Source organism: Caretta caretta, chromosome 1 (assembly GCF_965140235.1).
Source record: "Caretta caretta isolate rCarCar2 chromosome 1, rCarCar1.hap1, whole genome shotgun sequence".
Classification (NCBI taxonomy): domain Eukaryota; kingdom Metazoa; phylum Chordata; order Testudines; family Cheloniidae; genus Caretta; species Caretta caretta.
Genome location: NC_134206.1, coordinates 267836362 through 267860160, shown reverse-complemented (window position 1 = coordinate 267860160; position 23799 = coordinate 267836362). Strand labels below are relative to the sequence as shown.

Genomic DNA, 23799 nt, shown 5'->3' with positions numbered 1-23799 from the left:
AATTAATATGGTCATCCAGGTATCTTGTTCATGTAAAAAAATAGTTTAGTTCTTGGTATACACTAACGTGTCTCTAACAAAGTAAACATATAAGAATTAACACTATAACTAATCTTTTCATAAAACAAGAAGGTTGGGAGTTAATTTCTTCATCCGTACCTTTCAGTTACACAATTGCAAGATAAATACCCAAAGCGATTCAAATTGTTGCAACATCCGTTCAAATACACAATGACCTTTAGATAAAATAAAACTTGGATTATGTGGTGTATTTAATTAAATGCCCTTCTAATAGTGTTTAATATTTAGCTGGATGTTTCTTCGGCTGCCAAAATGGATGCCTACAGTTGGGCTTCTATATTCATATTAAGGTACCTAAATAAGTTGTGCTTGATTTTCAAAAGTACCGAGTACCCATCAGCTCTCATATTCTTGAGCAATTTAGGAGCAGAGATATAGGCACTCAGTCTTTTGAAAATCTTGGCCACTATCTCCAAAGGTCTAACTGAAGATGGAACTTACTTATTATTACTAGTATGATAAACAATATGAGAAATATTTGACCCTTTTCTAGAGTTTATAGGCTACCAGGAGACCAACAGGAAATAAAAGTCATGGAAGGGAATGAAGGTCTCATTCATGCTAGTGGTGGCTGCTTAGTGTTATACATACTAGGGTTGCTTATATCTAGGAAAATTTACAGTTTCACCCCCACAATTATAAAAAGCAGAATGACAAAAATCAGAACTAGCTTGCCTTCTTTATTACAGCTGCAAACTATGTTGTTCTCCCCTTGCTATGTAAATGTAATAAAAGGGATAGGATACAGAAGGACCTAGACAAATTGGAGGATTGGGCCAAAAGAAATCTGATGAGGTTCAATAAGGATAAGTGCAGGGTCCTGCACTTAGGACGGAAGAACCCAATGCACAGCTACAGACTAGGGACCGAATGGCTAGGCAGCAGTTCTGCGGAAAAGGACCTAGGGGTGACAGTGGACGAGAAGCTGGATATGAGTCAGCAGTGTGCCCTTGTTGCCAAGAAGGCCAATGGCATTTTGGGATGTATAAGTAGGGGCATAGCGAGCAGATCGAGGGACGTGATCGTTCCCCTCTATTCGACATTGGTGAGGCCTCATCTGGAGTACTGTGTCCAGTTTTGGGCCCCACACTTCAAGAAGGATGTGGATAAATTGGAGAGAGTCCAGCGAAGGGCAACAAAAATGATTAGGGGTCTGGAACACATGAGTTATGAGGAGAGGCTGAGGGAGCTGGGATTGTTTAGCCTGCAGAAGAGAAGAATGAGGGGGGATTTGATAGCTGCTTTCAACTACCTGAAAGGGGGTTCCAAAGAGGATGGCTCTAGACTGTTCTCAATGGTAGCAGATGACAGAACGAGGAGTAATGGTCTCAAGTTGCAGTGGGGGAAGTTTAGATTGGATATTAGGAAAAACTTTTTCACTAAGAGGGTGGTGAAACACTGGAATGCGTTACCTAGGGAGGTGGTAGAATCTCCTTCCTTAGAGGTTTTTAAGGTCAGGCTTGACAAAGCCCTGGCTGGGATGATTTAACTGGGAATTGGTCCTGCTTCGAGCAGGGGGTTGGACTAGATGACCTTCTGGGGTCCCTTCCAACCCTGATATTCTATGATTCTATGTACTGTTACATATGAAAAGGAAACATCAATAAATTAATGGTTTAATTAGAATTATAAAGAAATCAGGCAAGTGGAAACCAGACCTTACAATATCAATTAAAATATGAATTCACTGATGCCTGTGTCCTTTAATGTGCTACAATATTAGAAGAAAGCAAACTTATCGTATGAACAGTAGTACACAAAGTAGCAATGTAATTTATACAGCAGCAGTTTTTTATTTTCCTGTACGTGGGGGAACAACTGTACATTGAAAATCTCCTGACCCAGAAGGTCATTCTCATCTTTGCCAAGTATTTTAAGATAACCAAATGATAGACAGCATTGCACTCATATAGTGCCTATTTATTATATTGTTAATTATTATTAAGCAGGCAATAAGTATGCCAGTACCAAGCAGAAAACTAGGCCCTTTCTAAAACACAATGCTGCACTTGAGTATTCCTGAATATACCGTTTAAAAAAATGCCTAACCAATTCAGTAAATTTTTGACAAACAACATTGCTAAAATCAGACACTTTCCTCAGCTTTCTACTGATGTTTTTAAATATAGCATCTTGGGGCCAGATAAACTGGTGTGCTGCTTTGGTGACACAAATCAGATGTAAATACGGTTTAGCTGGTAGCAGGTTTCCAGCTGTTTTGTGTCACACTGTCTCTGGAGTTGTGTAAAACAACTAGAGTATATTGGTGAATCTGACCATATATAGTTTGTCAACATTCAAATCTCTTCTGAATTTTAGATTTAGAAATTAAACATTCCTGAAACTCAGCATGTTGCAGAACAAAGGCAGTCATAACACTTTTAAAAAATTAAAAATAAGAAAATAACCACACTAGCTCTGAAAAGATTTTATCATAAACTTTCATCTTAATGATTTTCAACAGAATTATCTGTACAGTGCTATAGGAAATTACCACTATTTTATGAAGTCATTGGCAAAGCACAGTGAATGCTAAAATGAAACCACTCCCTTCAATAATGAAAGCTTCCATAGACATCCATGAATTGCGCATTCATCTATGAAGGAAAAATGAGTAAAATGATGACTTTAGTGCACCAGTGATTAAAAAGAACAGGATTCTGCACTCAAACATAGCTGTGTTTAAAAATTTGTTTTACCTGGAAAAAAAAAAAAAGTGGGAGTCCCATACAACTTGGGCTTGATTTATCCCTTGGGATCCATTAGGCAAGCCAGACTGCTGTTTCCAGCAATAGTAAACACCCTGGAATGGAGGCACAGTGGCCCAAGTCACTGAAGATGCTGGAGCCAGCAAGCACAAGTGCAAAACTGGGCAGAGCAGTTCCCAAACTTGTAGAAGTTTCACTGATTCAGTACTTCCTCCAGGCAGACTCCACCAGTGTGGGGCTTCAGACGTAAAAGCTGTCCTTCCTTAGCAGAACCCCATAGGTGAATCCTCACCCCCCACCAATGCATAGCTACCCCCAGGGTACAAAACTCAGAATTAAAGACCGGGACAAATTACATATTTTAGGATCTAAAGACATGAGAAACATTACTCGAGAAAATGCGAAAAGAGCACATTGAAGACTCAGGCATGTAATCAGTGAGTAGCTAAACTTGATATATGGGAAGAACAGGTTGCGCTAAACTATATGCATTTGTTCTCTTGAATTTCTTTGTTTCCTATGTACTTAAACCTGAATTAGCATTGTTCTGAGTTGGATAGTAAATATATAGCTGCAACTGTTTTCTTGAAAGCACTTGTAGCTATAACTAGCTTGGTACTGGATCTGGTAGCTATTTTGAGATAGTGTTTGGAATTAATTACCAGTGAAGTACATTCCAGTGGCAGCAGGGAGTCTGGTTAGTTGTTTCTGCATCATCTTTGAGAGTTTGGGTATGATGATTATCAACTTTTTATTTCCTCTCATCATCCACCTGCAAAAATAGACCTTGCAATTTTTTTCAAATTTGCATAACCCTAGCAGTGCCAGACAATGGTCTGAAAAGACCTCTCTCATTAAGTACTAATGAGAGATGATTGTTCATTTACACTATTTCCTGAATAATTTTTTGGTACTCTGCCTCTGCAAGCAGTAGATGCCTAACAGAACTTCCCAAAACAATGCTACAGTTATTTATCCTATTTTTGTTTTTTGTAACCTCAAAATTATGAGTGTTTAGTATTGGCTTTTGCATATTTACATGGCATGTTTGCACTGTCTACAACTGACATTTCATAACCTTGCACATTTTCCTTGTTTCGGTATTCTAGTTGTTAGCTTTCTAGAAGGTGAATGAAGAGCAAAGAATGTCATTATAGATGCCAAAATGTTCAATTACATCAGTAATTCATTAAAAAATGGAACATCTTATTGATCTTCTATAGCAAACTGTACCCCAAAGAGAACAATCTAGGATGTTACTGAGGATTGATTGTGCTCATATTTATGTTAATAGCAAAACTCCCCTTTACTGCAGTGGGAGCAGGACTGGGCCATTGAATTCTACCCTGTATATAGTACAATATTTTGCAAAGTGCATATATAGACAGACTTTGTTGTTCTGAAAGCATTGTCAGAACTTTAGTGGCTGACAGATGAGGTATGCTTTATTTGCAGTCCATTTCCGAATGCAACCAGAGATATGTCATCTGAGTCAGCCATCCTAATCTACTTTAGCAGAGTTGATAGTAGCCTCCAGAGATTGCTCCAGACTTCAGCAGTCTTCAAAGTAAAAGTCTGAAGTATTCGCCTATATCCAGTCTGCTGTACAACAGCACAATGTAGTTTCCAGACAACATTACATATGTACAACCTTCCTTCTGTGTTAACAAGTATCAATTACTTAATAAAACTCCTTTTAAAAACACTGCAATTATAAAATAAACCAAACATCTGGAAGCTTGAAATTTCTAAAATAAGGATGAAATTTAATAACAACTAAGTGTTTCGAAGTCTGGTAACTATTGGTTAAGGTTAAGATACTCGCGTTATAGTTAAGTGTCGGCTTCCTTAATTCTCATTTTGACTTTACAACCTTAATATCATTATTTTAATATTTTTTGTATAAGTATTCACAGTGAGGTTTTGTTTCATATTAAAAATGCATAAGAGGTCTTTTGGTACATTGGTTAATTATACATTGGTATATTGGTTAAGTGTAAGGGGTTGCTGTATACATACAGGGATAGCCTCTGATACATGGTCAAAATTAACATAATTTGTTGATTCTGTACTATGAATTTCATGGCAACACAGAAATTGACATATCAGGTCAAACCAGTCGTCCATCTAGCTCAGTATTCTCTCTCTAACATTGGCCAGGACAAGATGCTTCAGAGGAAGGTGAAAGAAATACTGTTAGTTGTTGGCTTATGATATTAAAGCATGAGTGTTTATAGCACTGATAAAAAAATATCTACTGTATCTGTGGATGTATGCATTACCTATCTAAATATACAAACTTTTTTTAAAATCCAGAATTTTAAGTATTTTGATAATTAACATCCTAGTAAGATTTTCTCACAGGTTTTACAATTTTAATTCTGTTTTAAAAAATTTTTCCTGGGAATCTCCTTAGTCTTTTTTCTTGTTTTATAGATATGCCAAGAACAAAATAGTCCATGTAATGTAGAACCTTCTCTAACAGGTTAGTAAATGTAAATTAAACAACATCATATACTAGCTAACACTGCTGTACTCTCATCAAATTTATCTTCTGTTTGGTAGCACAGCAGCACAATTTCTTAAACTCTAGGGCTTCAGAATCTTTTAAGTCCTTTAACCCAGTGAATTAAGCTCCAGATTTAAGGAATTCTGTAGGCTGTACCAGTGGATTTTGTAACATTCAAAGCCAAATCAAGAAAGTTAAAAGACTAAAATCTAGAAGTGAATCTTGGAGACGTTTAAAAATTCTTCACATCAAGTGTTTCAACTTGTGGAGCTTACAGTCTTCCACTGAGGCCACAGACTATATGAAGTCTGCATAAAGCTCAGGGATTTTTAAGAGCTGCAAAAATCTACAGCAAATAATTTAAAAATTAACCTTCAAAATTTGCAAAATACTCAAAGGCGTCATTTCCAGTGCAGAAAATTAAATCAAATACAGAATTCTTAGATAAAGCTTTTTTTTTTGGATATATGACCTGGTTCTCTGAAGCAAAGGGGACTTAAACCTGGTGGATCCAGGCAGCAGAGATTCCCCCAACATGGGTGAATCCTCCAGTGACGTAGAGCCACAGTGGCAGATCCTATCCACTGACCACATCCAGTTACCAGCATAGGGAGTGTTTCTGTCCCCCAAGACAGAGGAAGCATACGGATCCCCTCCAAATCTCTGGCCTTGCACAGCTTAACCAGACTAGAGACATTGGCTTACAATGTTACAAAAAATATTTTTTTTTTTACAAAAATGAAATGCCTCTGATTTTTTTGAACTGTCACATCTTATCTTTTTGCCCAACATTACCAAAAATATCTCCTTTGCCAGAGGATCATATATGAGAAATTTCAGACAAACCACTTGAATTCTGTCAAAGTCACAGAGAATGAAAGGAGAAGATGGTCAAATCAAGCTTACAATGGACAGCTAACAATAACTTTGGCTATAAAGAAACTATTGTTTCTCTTTAGGTGGTGAAATACCAGGTTTAGTCAAGACCTGCTGTGGGCATTGTGCTAGCTGCCCCTGTTTTAGTGGGGCTGGGAAGGAATTTTTCTCTTACTGCCAGATTGGCTTAGGTGGAGTTAGGGTTTTTTCGCCTTCCCCACAGCAGGTTCAGGAAGGGCTTTGTTCATGCCTGGCATGGCATGAAGGGTGGTAGGCTTTATGTCATTATAGAAGTCGGGCAGGTGTCCAGTGCAACACTTTTCTTCAACATTACTAAATGGGTCTAAGACTAGCATATCAATTTAGTTAAGGTTTAGCCTGCTCTACATACAATTTTTCAACCAGGAGAACTATTCCAGCTAGGAAAGTGACTTCTTCTGAAAGAGTTATACCAGGGATTAGCAACTTTTGGTACGTGGCTCAGGGATGTGCTGGCCGCCGCTTCATGCAGCCCGCATTGGCCTGGAATGGCAAACCACGGCCAGTGGGAGCTGTAATTGACCGAACCTGCAGACGCTGCAGGCAAACAAACCGTCCCAGCCCACCAGCGGATTTCCCTGACGGGCCATGTGCCAAAGGTTGATGATCCCTGAGTTATACCATTACATCATCTAGTGTGGGCACAATTGTACAGATAAAAAGGTGACGTGACACTATAGTTTATTTCCCTACTTAACTAGGATTGCCACCTTAGTGGTTTTTCACTGGTGTGGCTGGCTTTTTTTTTATGGCCTTGCCAGCTGCTGGTCCAAATATGTTTTATGGCAGTTGGTTTGTGTGTGGTTGTTTGTTTTGCGCTTTTGCCAGGTATTATTTTGCTGTGCGGCTGGGTGACTGTGTATGCAGTAATCTTGTAACTCTTGTTGCAAGTGTCACAGCTGCTAGCACATGGTGGCTGCCAGGCCAGCATCTGCGTCACTCTCTGCATGCAAACACATACATCACTCAAATCTCTTCCAATAAGTGGAGGGGAATGGTATGTGGATGAGAAAGGGAGAAGCAAGGTTTGCTTAGCTCCACTAGAATTATTTTGTTACTGGCTGCTCTAGGTACCACCTCTCAGGAAGGGTGGGCTCCACTGCATGGGGTGATATGATGTACTATGTAAACCAGGGGTGGACGAACTACGGGCCGGGTGCCACATCCAGTCTGCCAGCTGATTTAATCTGGCCCTCGAGCTCCAGCTGGGGAGCGGGGTCAGGGGCTGCTCTGCACAGCTCCCAGAAGCAGTGGCATGTCCCCCCTCTGGATCCTACGTTTAGGAGCAGTCAGGTGGCCCCCGCCCCAAGAACCACCCTCACAGCTCCCATTGGCCGGGAACTGCGGCCAATGGGAGCTACAGGGGTTTCGCCTGTGGACATGGCAGCCTGCAGAGCTGCCTGGCTGCACCTCTGCGTAGGAGCCGGAGGGGGGACATGCTGCTGCTTCCAGGAGCTGCTAGAGGTAAGCACCGCCCAGAGCCTGCATCCCTGAGCCCCTCCCACATCCCTGCCCCAGCCCTGATCCACCTCCCACGCTCTGAACCCCTCGATCCCAGCCGGGAGACCCTCCTACACCCCAAACCTCTCATCCCCAGCCCCACCACAGAGCCTACACACCCAGCCTGAGACTTCACCGTCCCTGCACCTCAAGCCCCTGCCCCAGTCTGGAGCCCCCTCCCTCACCCTGAACTCCTCATTTCTGGCTCCACCCCAGAGCCTGCACCCCCTCTTGCATCCCAACCCTAATTTCATGAACATTCATGGCCCACCATAGAATTTCCATACTCATATGTGGGTCTCAGGCCAAAAAGTTTGCCCACCCTAATGTAAATGGTAGTACAGACTGGTGCAGAGCAAATGGAATGATCTTTTTGAAGAGCCTGAAAAACACATTTTCTCTGATGTGCTCTCAGAAGGGTTCTCCCACATTTGCACTATTCAGAGAGACATTTTGGGGAGAAAGGAGATGCTGATTAACTTGTTATTCTGTCTGAAGTTAATGATTCCATCTAGTGTGATACAGAAGAGCCAGGGAGCAGTAGGAGAGTGCTAGATGGGAAATATATAAACTCAAGGCTAATTAAGGAGTGGTTCTCTGTAGACTAGGGAAGGTGACTGCAGATTATTTGGAGCACCTGCAGTCAATTAAGGCTTTGTTAGGAAACTAACAAAACCTCCTGCTTCAAGCAGACAGAGAAAGAGGAGAAAGGAGGGAGGACTGGAGCTTGGAGGGGTGCTGTGAGACTTGGCAAATCAGAGAACCAAAGTAAGGGGTACCCTGCCCAGTAGGGGAGGGAGACTCCCTTCCCCCGCATCTAAGGACTGCAGGTACCCTACCCAAAGGGGAAGAGGGTAAAAACCTGCAGGGGTTGAGAGGGGCTGGGGTTCAGAATGAGAAACAAACCCAGACCCCTTCCCTCCTTTACCACCTTCCTGGGCCACTAGCGGGGCCATTGATGCCCCCAGAACAGGGGCAAGGGGTGGCATCTTAGCTCCCCACCAAGAAAAGCGCAGGACCCACTAGACTAACATTGGCCATCTTGTCACACTAGTAAAATTATTCTGCATCTATAACAATGCAATAGCATCCCCAGTGCTATACCTTCTGCGTGGTATTCCTTGTGCAATCAAAATTTCCATATGAGGTGGCCTCGGATTGTATTTTTTGCACACCTAAGCCTACCAGTGAAGGGAATTTTGGGTCTGCAATAAATGCAAAAATCTGGTTCATGACTCTTTATTGCATAAAATAAAAGTGATAAAAATAAAAATGAAATATAGGGAAAAAATGGAAGAAACAGTGTTCTGGCAGCAAGCTCCACGTTGCTGTCACGAATAGCAGATGCAGCAAGGGAGAGAGAAACAGAGAAAATGGAAGTGAACAAGATTTGTTATTATTGAACTTCAAATAAAACAAGAGGTTTTTTACAAGATATAATACTGATTTCCTTCATTGGGAACCAATGTGTTTTTAAACCAAATCACCAACACTATACAAAACAAGTCTGTTCATTATGTACAGAAGTGGTTCATTTCTGTAATTAGTAAATATTTTAACAAATATTTTGAATGTAACACCATAAAGCAAACTGTGCCAAGATTTTTGCCTTTTAAGTCTACTAAAGTTACAGAAAAGTTGACTTCAGAGTTCTTCTACCGTGTCTTTTATGCTAATGTACAAAGTCTGTTCCTGATATAACACAATGAAAATTCTTTCAATTTTAACTGCCAAATCTTGTGGCCCTCTGAGGCCAACCTCCTTAACAATTCAGACAAATCCTAAACTAAAATTTTTAATTCATAGAATCATAGAATATCAGGGTTGGAAGGGACCTCAGGAGGTCATCTAGTCCAACCCCCTGCTCAAAGCAGGACCAATCCCCAATTTTTGCCCCAGATCCCAAATGGCCCCCTCAAGGATTGAACTCACAACCCTGGGTTTAGCAGGCCAATGCTCAAACCACTGAGCTATCCCTCCCCCCAATTGTAGGCATCTGGATAATGAAAAGACTGGTAATAAGATATGAAGCATTTCACACTTAGATTACTAGTTCAGAACTGACACAGATCAGCAGGAAATGAAGTTAACATTGATAGCTATACTAGTGAATTATGCTAAAACATCAAGGGCCCAATTGTGCTGCCATTACTCAGAGAACACTTACAATAAAGGATCTGTCTGGGTAAGAAGTTCAGAACTGGGCCCTAACTTTTTAGTGTTAGACTGTGACTGGCTCAACACAACTGCACAGGAAAGTAGCAGAAATATAATTACTACAAACCACACTTATGCAGTCATATCAAAGCAACTGTATCCTAGCTCTGGGTGGTGAAAGGAACACAGTAACCACATAGCAGATGCTCCTTCCAGGCAGAAGTGATGGGAGCAGGTGGGGAGTGTACAGGACCATAATTCTGCCACATCTAAGCACCAGCCAGTGGCACTGGCAGGATGTATACAGGCATGAGGAATAACCTGCACTTTGAAAAGGAGCAAATTACTCCTTCCCTGCACAACTGGGGTACACAGGAACAGGGACGGCTCCAGCGTTTTTTGCCGCCCCAAGTGGGAAAAAACAACAACAAAAAAAACTTGCCGCCGAACACGGAGGCAGAGTGATGGTGCAGCAGCCAAATTGCCGCCAGCAACCGAAGAAGAGTTGCGTCCCCGCCGCCGAATTGCCACCGAGAGCGAAATAAGATAAGATTTTAAAACAACATTATCCTCCATATACCTGCTCAAACTTACAATTAACCATCAGTTTTATATCTGTTTAAATTACAGACAGAATAATGGCTGAGAGGCTTTTTAAAAATGCAGTTATTGAATAGACTAAACTGGTTTGTATAGTACCTCTGTGCATTTCATCCCTAATTAAAATGAACTAGCAAAATAACTTAACTAATAGCTATTTAACAAAAAGGAAATCTGATAAAAAGCATTTATGTAAAAACTCTAAAATAGAGAACCTCAAAAACAATTACATGTCACTGAATCCTTGATTTGAAAAAGTGGCTTTGTTGAACAGATGCAGTCAAGTCTATGACACAATCATTCTGCATAGTAATCCCACTTGGGTGAATGAAGCCTAGTTCTGGTTAGAAGTTATGCATGTTGATGAGGAAAAAATTATACTTTCAGTACTTAGTGCCTAAAACTGTTCAAATATACCCTGAAAGCTATGTTTCCTTTGATTGTTGTTTAATGGATGATAATAATAATAATAAATAATGAATCATAATGCAATGTTTAACAATACGTCAGATTGACATTTTTGTTGGTAAAAGAAAGACTGTCAGTACAATGGAAATGGAATGATCATTCTACCCTTATAAAACTATGTTTATGGACACATATTGGGATAGGTGCACACCCACGTGTTTTGATGATTGGTTGCACAATTGCCATTAAAGGTTCTTACTTCATTTCTACATGTATTACCTTTGGGAAAATGCTACAGTACTTTTAGGAATAACTCTTTTTGTGCGGCGCAGCACATACGTGGAGGAGCAAGTTAAGCAGAGTCATTAGAACATAACACATCTTAATTAAACACACAAAACTACATTAAAAGAACGTTAAGGTTGCAAAGTCAAGCACTTAAAAGTTAGGAAATGCTAGAATTAAAACAGCCTGTGCAACCTTAATTTGGTCCCTGTCCACAAATGCATTATGATACAGGTTTTAATTATATGATCACATACTATTTTTTCCACAGGATCCTGCCTCATTCAATGATTCAGTGGAATGTGCCTCATTCAATGCACAGATGAGTACTTATTTAGCACAAAATGAAGATGTCAAGCACAAAATTAATTAAGGTATCAAGGGAGGTGAAGAGAAGAAATTCTTTAAATTGCCTATCCACGAATGCTCTGAGCCTAGGCAGTAAACAAGAGAAATTTAAATTGCTCGTTTATGAGCAAATTTCATTCAACATCGTTGGTATTACTGAAACTTAATGGGAAGAGTCTTACGATTGGAACATTAAAGTCACTGGTTATAACCTATTTCGTAAGCCAAGTGAGTGAGCAAAAGGAGAAGGGAAGTGACAGTCTATATAAAAAATGGGATTACCCGTTTCCATGTTCCTGACAACTCAGAAGCAGCTGATCTTGAATGCTTATAGATCTATGTTCTAACATACAAAGCACAAGATGGGGTACTTGATATCTGCTACAGACGACCAAATCACACTAGAGACTAGGATGATGGGCTCTATAAATACCCTTCAATAATGTGTTGGGGAAAAAACTGTTATTATGGGGGACTATAATCTGAGTGACAGTCTGGATATCTCATGCTACCCGTATTAAAAACGTCCTTGAAATTTCTAAAGATTATAGTTAACATCCCCTCCAAGGATCGTTACCTTGTTGTGATGGAGGGGCTTGCATGTTCCGATGAACCCCAGGGCTATGTCATCTGGAGCCTAGTGCTCCTGGTAGGGTCACCCTAGGCAAACAGGTCTGGGGGGAGGTTCCATACTAAAAACAATCCACCTCAAGATCCTCATAAACGCCCAAAAATGTCCACACGAACCTCACCTGGATTAGGGACACTGGGACCTACCCCTGAGGGTGGTGTCAGGTGATGGTCTGGTGGTTGGGCCACCCACATAACTCAGCCACGCCCAGCCAGAAAAGTTGACATGGACCCATCTTGTGGGCTCACCACCCACAAGGTGAAGAGTGAGGGTCAGGTGAGATGCCTGAATAACAGCAGGAGGACAGACCACGACAGACTGGTCCTCTGCAAGGAAACTGGCCCCAGGGCACCTGATAAGGATGCCCCCAGGAGGCTTCTGTTAGAACTCTACCAGACACGTCCCACTGTGCAGAGGCCCAGAGGCTGACCCAGGACATGCTGGAGGAATTATATCTCCCAGCTGGCCTGGGAATGCTGGGGAATCCCCAGGAGAAGCCAGAACCTGTTGCAGAGGAAAAGGAGGTCTGGTCCCTACTCTCCATGCTGCCATCATGACCCTCACCAGGAAAAGTGGCAAAAAGGAAAAAGAAGAAGATAATCTATTTTCTAATTCAAGAAGTGTTGCATCCAACACAAGGGAATTATTTTACACACCTCAGCTTGACAGATAAAGAGGAATTAATTACAATAACTAAAATTCAGTGGTTCCTTAGGTGCAAGTGATCATGACTTGAAATATTTGTTATGAGGAAACAGAATGAAGTCTTAATTAGTAATATTATACACACACACATACACACACACTTGGTGCTTTAAATGGGCCAATTACAAAACTGAAAATGATTATGAGCCAAATCATATAGAAGAAAATATTTAAACATAAAAATGTGATTGATAATTGGGAACTGTTTAAGAACAATTTACTAGATACCCAAAAGCCATAATCCAACTGTTGTCAAAGAAGGCTACACTAGTTTTAAAAAAAACAAATACCGAGCCTGGCTTCGTGAGGATGTGAAAGCAGTATTTTAAAAAATAAAGTAATATAACAAATGGGAAAAGGGGAGTTGATTATAATAAATAGAAATTAGAAGCTAGTAATTGTAGACAATTGATAAAAGCAGCAAAAGGACACAAGGCGAACTCTATAGCCAGCAGAGTTAAGGACAGTAAGAAGTCAGTTTTTAAGTATATTTGGAACAAAAAGAATCCTAACAATGACACTGGTCCATTTACTAGATGGCAATGGTAAAACTGTCAATAATAATGCATAAAAGTTCAATAACTATTTCTGTTCTGTATTTGGGAAAAAACAGATTGTCACAGGGTATCTCCATCGCCACCCTATGAACCTCACTGCCTGACTAGTTCAGGTGGTTCCACAGTCATAAACATATGCCAGGCTGTTTATTCTTCACCAAGGTGTGTATTTATGTCCCTCTTACATCCCCATAACATGCAACACAAAGTTATAGCCAGGACAGGCTTCCCTGCAGCCCTCACTCCCCAGCCTGTTTTGTCTCCTGATAGTCTCCCCACTTACCTTGTTACCCCAGTGATTGACACACAGGTGCTCACAATCCCGCAAGAGAAAGTGTATAATTTCCCACAGCTCAGCCTGCAGCCTTCTCCAGGTTGCAGCATTATCAGTGATCAGGGTGCGGCTGATAGCACCCTATCACACAGATGATACAGTCACATCATGAAAATGAAACACTTTCGACTCCAACAGTAACTCATAAGGATGTTAAACATTATGCATTATAGCATTATAGCAACTAAAGTTACACATTTAAAATCAACAGGTCTGGTTAACTTGTATCCAAGAGTTTTAAAAGACCTGGCCAAAAGCAATCTGGACCATTAATACTGATTTTAATAAGTCTTGAAACACTTGGGAAAATTCCAGAGGACTGGAAAAAACCTAATATTGCCACAGTTAAAAAGGGAAAGCAGGATGACCTGAGTAATTATAGGGCTGGCAGCCTGACATTTATCCCAGGCAAAATAATGGAATGGTTGATATGCAACTTTATTAATAAAGAACTAAAGGAGGTAGTATAATAAATGGAAATTAGCATGGGTTTTATGGAAAACAGATCTTGTCAAGCTAACCTGATAAAAATAAATAGTGATGTAATAGACTTCTGCAAGGCATTTGACTTGGTACTGCATTAATAAACTAGAATGTTACAAAATCAGAATGGCACACACAAAATGGATTACAACTGGCTAAATGATAGATTTCAAAATGTAATTGTAAGTGGAGACTCATTGGGCAGATACTTTTGGTGGGGTCCCAAAGGGATTGGTTCTTGGCCCTATTCTATTTATATATTTTTTATCAAAGGACTTAGGCACATTTCATTGGGACCTAAGAATGTAATTAGATGTTTTGCTGAATTTGGGGCCACAATGTACACATGGCCACTGACACAGACATTTATATAATCTATGCGTGCAGCTGAAGTGATTTTAAAAATGGGTCTGTTTCCATATTTATATAAGATTGTAATTGCACCCATCTCCATCACTATTTCTTATCATATACTGTCCCTTCTTTCTCATAAATATGGTGAAAACAAAATAATAATTAGACAGTTTTAACCCATTTCAATTTATGAAAATTAATTTTATACATTATTTTTATGCTTTTCTTCCAAGAAGCCTACATGAGCTCTCTCCCTCTTCAAATGCCTTCTGTCGGGAGTTTGAGCATCACTGGTCACATGGGTAAGATTCAGCCCATGAAAATGTGACACAGCAAGAAGCAGTATTAATCAAAAGCTTCCACTGACTGCTACCCCATCTGTGACATGTAAATTTCATTTTTGCTTAGTGCAAAACAGTTTAACTGGCAAATGCTGCTTTAAGCTAGAGGCAAGAAATAGCTAAGTGAAACAGAGAAAAGAACGGTTTTGCCTTTTTTACAAATCCAGCAAAGAACTAAAAATTTCAAGTCATGTTTTGCATTCGCAGCTCCTCGACACTTTCTAGTTATGGAATAATTTGAGGATTTCAGGTCTTCAGTCACATTTCACATGGTAAATGTTTGTCCTAGAGGACATCTCTGGTGTTTAAAATGCAGATTAACAGGGACAGCAGATGGGAGGGACTGTTGGCTTTGTCTTCTACTCCTCAGTCTGCTCAGGAGAAAGAGCAGCATACTGCCTGGACAACTTTATAATTTGATTTTTCTTATCCATTTGCTATGAGAATACATATGTAAACTGAGCCACATAGCAGTGAAACAGGTGCTTATATTTGTGCCAGTGTGACAGATATGATGCAGGGAACACATGGAGTATTCAAAGACTATTGTATCAGATTTATAAATGTTAATGTGTATCTTTATGCACTGACTAGTGATTGTATTCCAAGCTAAATGGGTGAGCTAAACTATTCTACTGACAGGAACCAAAATCACGGGGAGTGGGAAGGGAATTAATGCAAATCCCTATGCTAGTAACAAGCCCCTGGAAGTTTCACCCCTTGGGGAAAACAACATATATTGATTTGACCTAGTTCAAGAGGCCGGACAGTCAAAGAACTGTTAATGGTATAAAGCAATCGTTCTGACACAAGGAGGGTGGTCACTCTCAGTCCAATGACTGAATGAAACTATGGAAAAGAGAGAGAGGGCCCTCAGAAATTACTTGAAGTTCTCCAGTGCCATCAGGGTCTCCATATGGAAGATGGGTGAATGCCTGATGAGCTAAGATCTGCGTGTAATCTGTTTATTTTTTTTAAACATGTTTTCTCTGCAATGTTTGGGTTGTGAAAGCTGGCAGTGATCACTGGTTAACCTTATCATTACCCCTGTGGATATGTCTACATGGCACTGAGTCTCAGAGCATGGGTCAGCTAACTCGACCTCATGGGGCTTGGGCTGCATGGCTAAATGTTGCAGTGTAAACATTCAGGCTTGGGCTGGAGCCTGGGGTCGGAGACCCTTCCCCCTTCTGGGATCTCAAAGCCTGGGCTCCAGCCTGAGCTTGAATGTCTACACTGCACACAGCACAAGCCCTGCAAACCCAAGTCAACAGCCGCAGCCATGCCCGTGGGTCTTTTATCACAGTGCAGACATACTCTAAGAGCAGGACCGGCTCTACCGTGTTTGCCGCCCCAAGCAAAAAACCTGCCGCCGCCGAATTGCCGCCATGGATGGCAAGGGAGAAAGAATCTGCCGCTGAATTGCCGCCGTGGCCAGCGGAATGGAGAAGCTGCAGCCGAATTGCCGCCGCCATGGAAACTCTGCTGTCCCTTTCTGACTGCCATGCCAAGCACCTGCTTGGAACGCTGGTGCCTGGAGCTGGCCCTGCCAAAGACAGCATGACAGCAGGTGCTGAATTAAAGTCAGACCTGCTGAGATAATCACAGTAAATTGCAGGATTCTACAGTTTAAGGCTCAGATCTAGAGGGAGTGTGTCTCAGGACTCCACACCAAGAAAGATGACAGCTCAAGTCCTGAGACAAAAGTGAGTTACCCTTAAGGAGCCCATGAAAGGATCAGGGGTGCAGTTACCACAGGAACTGTGACGCATAGAAAAGGTTACTCATCTTTTGCAGTAATTGGAGTTCTTCAAGAAAGGTTTTCCCCTGTGAGTGCTCCACTTCAAGTGACTCCCTTGTATAGTAGTCAGAGAATGAGTGCACCAAGGATCATGTTACATCCATGCAGATTTCAGAAACTGGAATATCTTTGAGTGGGGCCACAGAAAAACCGTGATCTGGCAGAGTGTGCAATCACTCTCAGGGGAGGTGGAATCTCAGCAAAACCATAACAAAGCAATAGTGCATCCAGAGATCCATTTAGAAAGTCTATGTGGAGGCAGAGGCTCCCCTAGAGCTATCTGCAATAGACAAAGATTCAGGGGGGTCTTCCTGAATGGCCTAGTTCAGTCCAAGTAAAAGGCCTTCTTAACATCTAGCGAATGAAAGACATACTCGTGTGTAAAGTGATGTGGCTTAGGGAAAATAAAAACAAAGTGGATAGTTTGGTTAAAGTGAAAGTCAGAAGTAATTTTAGGAAAAAACTTTGGATGGGTCATAGTAATACTTTCTCCTTGGAGAACACAATAAATGCAGGGCCTGCCATTAGAGGCCCCATCACCCAGACCCTTCAAGCCAAAGTGATGACTACCAAAAGGTCTTCATAAACACATGTAGCAGTGAGTATGTAGCTAGTGGCTTAAAGGGCTGTTTCATGAGACAGTTAAGAACCAGGTTAAAGTCCAAAAGTGGTGTAGAGGATCTAATGTGGAAAAAATTCATGTGGCCTTTTAGGAATCTCTTTGGAGTCAGATGAGTGAATATTGACAAACCTTCTACTGGCACATGGAAAGCTGTTACTGCCACTAAAAAAACCCTCGATGGAACTCATAGAAAGGCCTGATGTTTTCAATTCCAACAGATAATCCAAGATTGTGGAAAGAGATGACTGGATAGGAGAAAGATGGCACTGGTTATGCCAAAGATTTTATTGACACTGTTCCCTTGGTCATAGTAGTCTTTGGTACCGAGCCCTTTACCACTGAGGTATGGTACTTAGTTGAAGTCTTAGTGTGCTTCATGGTACCCAAAGTGCTCAGAGCCTCATTAGCACTCCTCTTGGGACCTAAGATCTCCTGTGACTGGATCTTCTTTGATGAGGAACTCTCTGTTCTCCTCCTCTTACTCCCCTCCTTGGAGTTTGAGTGGGAAGCTCTCAGTACTGCTGGTATGGTTATCAACACCTCACTCATGGAGAGTGTTTGAGACTGCAGTTTCAATGCCATCTTCCCCTTGGAAGGTCTCAGTGATCATGCTCTTGACAATGACAGGGCACTGACAGAGGTGGAGGATCCCTGTCAGGAGAGTTCTCTGAACCTGGATCAGAAGCCGGTCTTAAGGCTTGCTCCATCAGTAAGAGCCTGAAGGGTTGCTCCATCATTAAGAGTGTATATCCATAAAAGAAGTGCAGATCTTGCACTTGCTTGGACTATGAGAGTCCCCCAAACAATGAATGCATTGGGAATGCCCATTGTTAATGGGGACTGCATCTCAACATGAGAGGCACCTTTAAACCCCAGGGATCCCAGCATCCGCTACAGAAGAAAACTTGTTCAAGCCCCTCAATAAGGGAAAAAGAAAAACCACTTACATGTATATTTAAGAAAAGAAAAAAGAAAAGGGGAGGAAATGTTTCAACAACTCTAAGGTATTAAACCTACTACTACTAAGAACTAACTATCAAAGCTAAAATGCTAATAAGAGAGGGAACAGGCACAGAGCAAAGAGAATATAAGAACATAATATAAGAACGGCCATACCTGGTCAGACCAAAGGTCCATCTAGCCCAGTATCCAGTCTTCTGACAGTGGCCAATGCCAGATGCTTCAGAGGGAATGAACAGAACAGATAATAAAGAGGCACATGCTAAATTCAGTCTCTGACAGAAGGTAGTTGAGAAGGAACTGAGGGCGGTTCACCTGTGCAACCCTATATAGCCTTAGTATGGGGTATGAGGATGTGAAGGGCACATGCGTGGGTGAAATGGGCACTGCTACCAGAAATTCTGAGCAAAGGTATAGGGGCATATGTGCACCTAAAGTGGAGTGCCCACTGGGACATTACTCATAACTGAAATTTTGTCATTTTCCCTGTGTAATTTAATGGAAGGGTTACCAAGTGAGATCCCAGTATTTTGCCAACTGTTTTACCAGAAAGCTTACAAGGAATGGAAGATGAGAAGGATCAACAAGGAACGCTACCTCCTGGAGGTCAGAAAGTGTAGGGATAAAGTGAGAATTTTCAAAAACCAGACAGATTGGGACCTTGCAAAGAAAATTAAAACCAATAGTAAAAGGTTCTAGAGCCATATAAATAAAAAGAAAACAAGGAAACAAGAAATGGAACTACTAAGTACTGAGGAGATCGGGTGGAGATTAAAAATAATCTATCCATGGCCCAGCACCTAAGCAAATAATTTGCCTCAGTTTTTAATAAGGGAACGAGGATATGAAAGTAGAAATTACCACATCTGAGGTGGAAGTCAAACTCAAACATCTTAATGGGACTAAACTGGGGAGGGGGGGGGGGGGGACGGGGGCTGGATAATCTCCATAGAAGAATATTAAAGGAACAGGCATATGAAATTGCAAGCCCAATAGCAAGGATGCTCATTTAGACCAAATAAAAGCTGGTTAATATGGTTAGTGACATTTAATTGTATTGTAGGAATAAAGCAGAATAAGAATACTTACCATTTAAAATTAATAAAATAATGCAAGACGACAAAGAAAATTAGTGTTTGCCAGTATTCCTCTAAAATGCTCCACTAATATAAGTAAACAGCATGTGAGAAGACAGCAAGGTGAAAGTTACATTATGATTTTACTGTATTTGAACAATATTAAGTATATCTGTATTCAGTTCTTGTCTCCTACTCACTACCATTTATATGAGATGTTATAGGACTTGAGAAGTACACAGAGAAGGTCAATAATACTCATTCTAGGGACCATTGTAAATAAAAAGGAGGATACACTACAAAAATCTATATTTGCATTGGAAAAAATATGATTCAAAATAAATGGATATGATTTCAGATAATTAGTGAAGAGAAATTGCAACCCTAGGATGTTCTGCCTCCCACAAATAATAGAAGGTAATTTGAGAGGAAGTAAAAGAAAAGCAATTTCAGCAAATGTCAGCAAATTTTTAAAAGGAGAAAATAAATTGTGTACTCAAGGGAATATCTGACCAGTAAAGGTTCTTGAGGCATTGTTTTGGGAACATTCAGAAAATCTGTTATATTACTGGAGAATAGGTGCTTAGAAATAATACTACTTCATGGGAAGAATCCCCAACCTCCACCAAACATCACTAACTTTGAGTGTAAAATTTTAAAAGTTCTCTTTGCAAACAAATACTGGTGCATTAATCTAGGATATTTTTATATGGAAATGTGCACTCTATATTATGGCAGTGAGCATGATAAAAAAATTAAGTGTGCCATCATTGTCACCCTATTAGGAGGAGTTTAGTATGGAATCTATTACATTGTGTTCTGCTGATGATTTATATTTTGGAGCTCTGAATGCAGAGCATAGCTCTTTATAAATTAACCTCTAAGGAGAAGTAAATTGTGAGACTCTTTGTTAAGACCAAAATAGAATCATAGAATCATAGAATATCAGGGTTGGAAGGGACCCCAGAAGGTCATCTAGTCCAACCCCCTGCTCGAAGCAGGACCAATTCCCAGTTAAATCATCCCAGCCAGGGCTTTGTCAAGCCTGACCTTAAAAACCTCTAAGGAAGGAGATTCTACCACCTCCCTAGGTAACGCATTCCAGTGTTTCACCACCCTCTTAGTGAAAAAGTTTTTCCTAATATCCAATCTAAACCTCCCCCACTGCAGCTTGAGACCATTACTCCTCGTTCTGTCATCTGCTACCATTGAGAACAGTCTAGAGCCATCCTCTTTGGAACCCCCTTTCAGGTAGTTGAAAGCAGCTATCAAATCCCCCCTCATTCTTCTCTTCTGCAGGCTAAACAATCCCAGCTCCCTCAGCCTCTCCTCATAACTCATGTGTTCCAGACCCCTAATCATTTTTGTTGCCCTTCGCTGGACTCTCTCCAATTTATCCACATCCTTCTTGAAGTGTGGGGCCCAAAACTGGACACAGTACTCCAGATGAGGCCTCACCAATGTCAAATACTCTCTACAGAGCTCAGAAACTGCTCAAAGGGCTAATCAAGATCAGATAAAAGCATATGTGGGTCTCATAAACCATCTTGGATTCCATCTGCTTAAGAGAATCAGAATTAAAATATGGTAGTGGTGGGGAATAATGCATGGATATTATCTCCCTGACTTCTACAGAGACTACGCTTGAAATGAATACACGTGGAAACACAAAAAGAAGAGAAAAGAAGATCTTGGATGTGTTGTGATGCTGAATTTAGGCTCAGAGTCAGATGACCCATCCATATCTTTGCATCTGCAGTATCCACAGACATGGATAGAGTGGGTAATGCCTTGTGTTACTGTAGCTATAGTGTGTTTTTGTCCCTCAGCCACCGTGTAGTCATTAAAGTTAAATTCATTTGCTAGGCCTTTAACTAAGACCATCAGTTTCAGTCCACATGCAAGTACAAGCATAGAAGCTCACGGTGTTATGGTATGGTAGCTCTACTGACTCCCAGAAAAATAGTTCATGTAATAGTGCATCATGGCAGTTCAATGGATGGGGTGCCACCTTCTGGTCAGTCACAAATGGAAGTGAGTGTTTTGGGGTATCCAGAAGCACTTATTCTGCAGACCCCAAGGCTACAAACTAACTGAACAATATGAAGGCAGGTGCTTTCAGGGGATGGAGAGGGGGAGGAATGTTGCAGAAATGGCTAGTTCTTTGGAGCACTCCTTTCCCACCTGCTCCACCTCAGTCTTGCCTGGGTTCAACTTTTGGCTAGGCACTGAGCAATCTGAGAAATGGTACTATTTGCACTGGAAAATACACAGTTTGACCCTGCAGTGGGTTAGTCTCTGCCAATTCAAATGGGAAATTCCCAGTCTGAACCAGCACACAAGCCTAGGTTTTGGCATGTGCTTCCAAGGTGCATAGTATTCTGAGCTATATCTTTTTTCTTGTTTTGGGTGGATGCAGTGGTTACCGACATGCTTTTAGGAGTTCTTTCCAATTCTGATAGTAGTGATCATGTAAAGCAGAGGTGGGCAAACTTGTATATAGTGTATATATAGTATAGGAATATACTAGTATATGCCACCTTTTTATCACTTTTTAACAGTAAACTGCACCTACACTAGGTTTTTTTCCTGATATAACTATTTTGTTTAAAAAAAAATCACACCCTAACTAAAATTATAAACCATAACCCTTTTCAGACTAGACCAGGCCCAATCTTCATTACTGCAGAACACCGAGTTTGGGTGTGACCTTTTACAAAAAAAAATCCCCTAGTTTGAAACAAATGGCCCAACTCAAATTCCCATTGCTATGAAATATAAATTGACAAATCCTCAAAGCCCACTGTCACAGGATAAAATATTACTACCGAGCTAAAACAGTCTTGAGATTTTACAGTGTGGACTTTTTAAAGTGTTTAACACAGCATTTAGCACACTAGCAGAATTTAGCATATTTACATTTTCTCACACAATCCAGTTAACATCTTTTCCTGGTATTTTAGTCACCAGTTAATTGATTTTTATGTAAAATGGGCAAACTCTACATCACTGCAGGTGCCTGGTAGTTACTATTTTAGCAACATAATTATCCAGTGCCTAAGGCCTCTTTTACACCTTTTCAATGGATGATGGTTGTTGATAAAAGTTCACAAAGCTTGACTACAGCCTTAAGATCAGGAGAATATTATGTCTGCCTTATTAACTATTATGATTTTATGATTTCACAAGGTTAAGTATGTCACATACATGGATCTTTTTAAAGATAGACAATAAGTAAATTAAAATGCCTAATAAAAGTGTCTAGTGCAGGTAATCCAGGTCTTACTCAGGAAAAAAGCCAAAGTAGGTGGATCAAATGAACTTTTCTGATCCGTTATGAGAAAGGCAATTCAACCCCCAATTTGCAGACTACCTAACAAAAAAAATTGCCTGAAAGAATTCTTTTTTTAAACTTTGTTTAATATAGAACTTCCACTCAATCCAAAGTTGCAAAATTATCCTTGGAAAAATTAATGAATGCCTCAGAACATTGCTGTGAGAAAGGTAAGTACTATCTTAATTTCAGATGTGGGAAAGGTGTGTCAGAGAGAGATGAAGTCATTCAGCAAGCCTGTTGCAGAGTCAGGAACAGAACAGAGGGTGGGATCTATGAAAGGACTTAGATCTTGCAAAGCTGAGCATCACACTGTGTAAGTTTTAGGTACCTAGAAAATCACAGGAAGAACACTGTGATCCACAAAGCCAAGTTAGGCACTCAGGCTCCCTATACAATGAATGGGGAGAGATAGGCACCTAAAAATGAGACCCACAAAAGCCAGCAAACTAGGAGCAAAGCCACCTAAGCTAGTCAATGGTGACAACAAAGATGTGTGCTAAATCCCACCCCTCTCTTGGAGTTAGGCACTACATCTAGACTGTAGTGAGGTGCTTATCTCTGCTTAGCAATCCATGATTGGGAGCCAGCCACCCAGAGTCCGGACGTTTAGGCACCCAAGTTGTTTCTTGTAGGAATAAGTTAGGCACCTGCCTCACTCCACACAGAATGGTGAAGGAAGAGGTGTCCAATTTTAGTCTAGTGGTTAGAGAACTCACCTGGGGTGTGGGGCTCCCTCCAGCTCTCCTGTTGAAGCTGTACTGCTGTGAACAAATAACAAAAGAGTGATTGGAGCATGGGACTGGACCCTGTGTTCCCACTGAATGACAGTCGTTCTCTCTCTGGCCTGATGACTGTACCACCGTGGATAAATACGAGAGTGAGCGAGTGAGAGAGAGAGAGACTATAGACCAGTGGTTAGGGCACCCAGATAGGAGGTGGGATCCAGTCCACCTGCTCCACTCTTGCATTATTTATCCACAGTGGAACAGAAGGGAAAAGAAGGAGCTGCCCTTTGCTCAGAGTAGATAATTAACTCATGATCTAGCCCTTAATAATCTGACATTCATACATATTTCCAAACCCATGA

The 23799-nt window shown here is 40.9% G+C and overlaps 1 protein-coding gene across 10 annotated transcripts in view; it reads right to left on the bottom strand.

The window, feature by feature from the left end:
• Positions 1-23799, bottom strand: part of ANKS1B (ankyrin repeat and sterile alpha motif domain containing 1B) — a 770082-nt gene that overhangs the window by 496858 nt on the left and 249425 nt on the right. For 6 of the 10 annotated variants that reach the window (XM_048835480.2, XM_048835477.2, XM_048835479.2 and 3 more), the window contains one exon: positions 23429-23473. The exons of the other annotated variants lie outside the window; for them this stretch is intronic. In XM_048835480.2, coding sequence (XP_048691437.2) covers positions 23429-23473 — 45 coding nt within the window. The remainder of the gene's footprint in view (positions 1-23428; positions 23474-23799) is intronic. 10 annotated transcript variants of the gene reach the window in all.